This window comes from Lemur catta, chromosome 7 (genome assembly GCF_020740605.2).
Source record: "Lemur catta isolate mLemCat1 chromosome 7, mLemCat1.pri, whole genome shotgun sequence".
NCBI classification, from domain to species: Eukaryota; Metazoa; Chordata; class Mammalia; order Primates; family Lemuridae; genus Lemur; species Lemur catta.
The window spans coordinates 95,911,163-95,912,923 of NC_059134.1; the positions used below are offsets into that span (position 1 = coordinate 95,911,163).

At 36.5% G+C, this 1,761-nt stretch overlaps 1 protein-coding gene across 1 annotated transcript; it reads right to left on the reverse strand.

The window, feature by feature from the left end:
• Positions 1 to 837: 837 nt before the first annotated feature.
• LOC123641843 (olfactory receptor 8K5-like) lies at positions 838 to 1,761 on the reverse strand. Its single transcript, XM_045556777.1, has one exon. The coding sequence runs from the start codon at positions 1,759 to 1,761 to the stop codon at positions 838 to 840; it is 924 nt and encodes a 307-aa protein (XP_045412733.1).

Below are 1,761 nucleotides of genomic sequence, written 5' to 3' on the forward strand. Positions count from 1 at the left end.
TCTAAATTGTACCAATTGATGAGTCTTAAAAAGTATTAATATTTCATATACACCTATTACATAATCTCTATATCAATATATAGAACATTTTCAAGAATAAATATATTTTCCTTATGCTTGATACCCTCATTGGCCACTTCCATCATGAGGAGATTTTCCTCATACATTAACCCACAAACAGCATCCTCCCACCCACAGGCAACTGAATTCTATGCCTAGACTTATTTTTTCTGTTCTAGAATTTCAAATAAATGGAATCAGACAATACATACTCTTTATCTGGCATCTTTCACTGAACATATTGTTTTTGAAATTCATCCATATTGTGTTTTTATGCTTCATTGCATTCATATACCACTTTTCTTTAACCATTTCCTACTGATAAATATATGTTATAAAAAGTCTAATTTAAATGCTTCTATAAAAGTATATTTGAGGGTATACAAAATAATTTCTCTTATTATAGACCTAAAAGTAGAATTACTAGATTGCATGGTAAAGGCATATTTAACTATAGAAGAAAATGCCAGATTTTTAAATTCACTGTAGCATTTTATATTACCATCAGCTATGTATGAAAGTCTCATTTTTTTCCACATCTTTGCCAATCCCTGATGTTTTTAGGGTTTTTCTTTTATTTTATTTTAGAGATGGTAATTGGAGTAAAATGGTATCTCAGAGAGATTTTAATTTCCATTTATCTGAAGATTAATGATAAGGAACACTTTGATTAACTCATCAATCATTCATCTATCTATTAGAGATACTGTCAATGACATTGCCTTTATCATAGTTTATTGGAACACTCCATATTGAACATTAAATACAAAGTTTGCGTTAATTCTTAAAGACTCTGTGGAAGGCATTTTTTACTTCTTTGTTCCTAAAGCTGTAAATCAAGGGATTAAGCATCGGGATCACTAACGTGTAAAACACAGAGGCCATTTTATCAGTATCATAAGAGTGAGTGGATTTGGGCTGGACGTACATAAAGAGGAGAGACCCATAGAACACAACCACCACTGCCAGATGAGAACCACACGTGGAGAAAGCTTTCTTCCTCCCCTCTGCAGAATGCATTCGAAATATGGCTAACAGGATCAGCATGTAGGACACGAGGACTACCAGGGGGGAGGAAATCAGATTAAATGCTGAAAATAGTATGATCAGCAATTCCATTTCCCGTGCATTTGAGCAGAGCATAGGTAACAAGGGAACAACATCACAGTAGAAATGATTGATGATGTCAGAGCCACAGAAGGTCAATGTAAAAATCTTAATAGTGAACATCAGAGCCTGAAAGGTACTGTAGAGGTACGGAATGCCCACCAGCATGTGACAAAGTCTGGGAGACATGATAACATTGTAGAGCAGAGGGCTACAGATGGCCACACAGCGATCATAAGCCATGGCTGACAGGATGAAAAGTTCACTTACGATAAACACAATGAAGAAAGCCATCTGTGTGCCACATGCAGAATAGGAAATAGTATTTTGATCCACCATAAAATTTGCCAGCATCTTGGGACAAATGACAGTAGAATTACCAAGATCAACAAAAGCCAGGTGTCTTATAAAAAAATACATAGGTGTATGTAGCCGGGAGTCCAGCTCGGTCAAAATGATCATGCCCAGGTTGCCCACCACTGTGATCATGTAGATGATGAAGAAGACACCAAAAAGGGGAAGCTGAAGCTCAGGCCGCCTTGTGACTCCTGTCAGAATGAATTCAGTCAACGCTGTTAGATTCCGTTGGCCCAT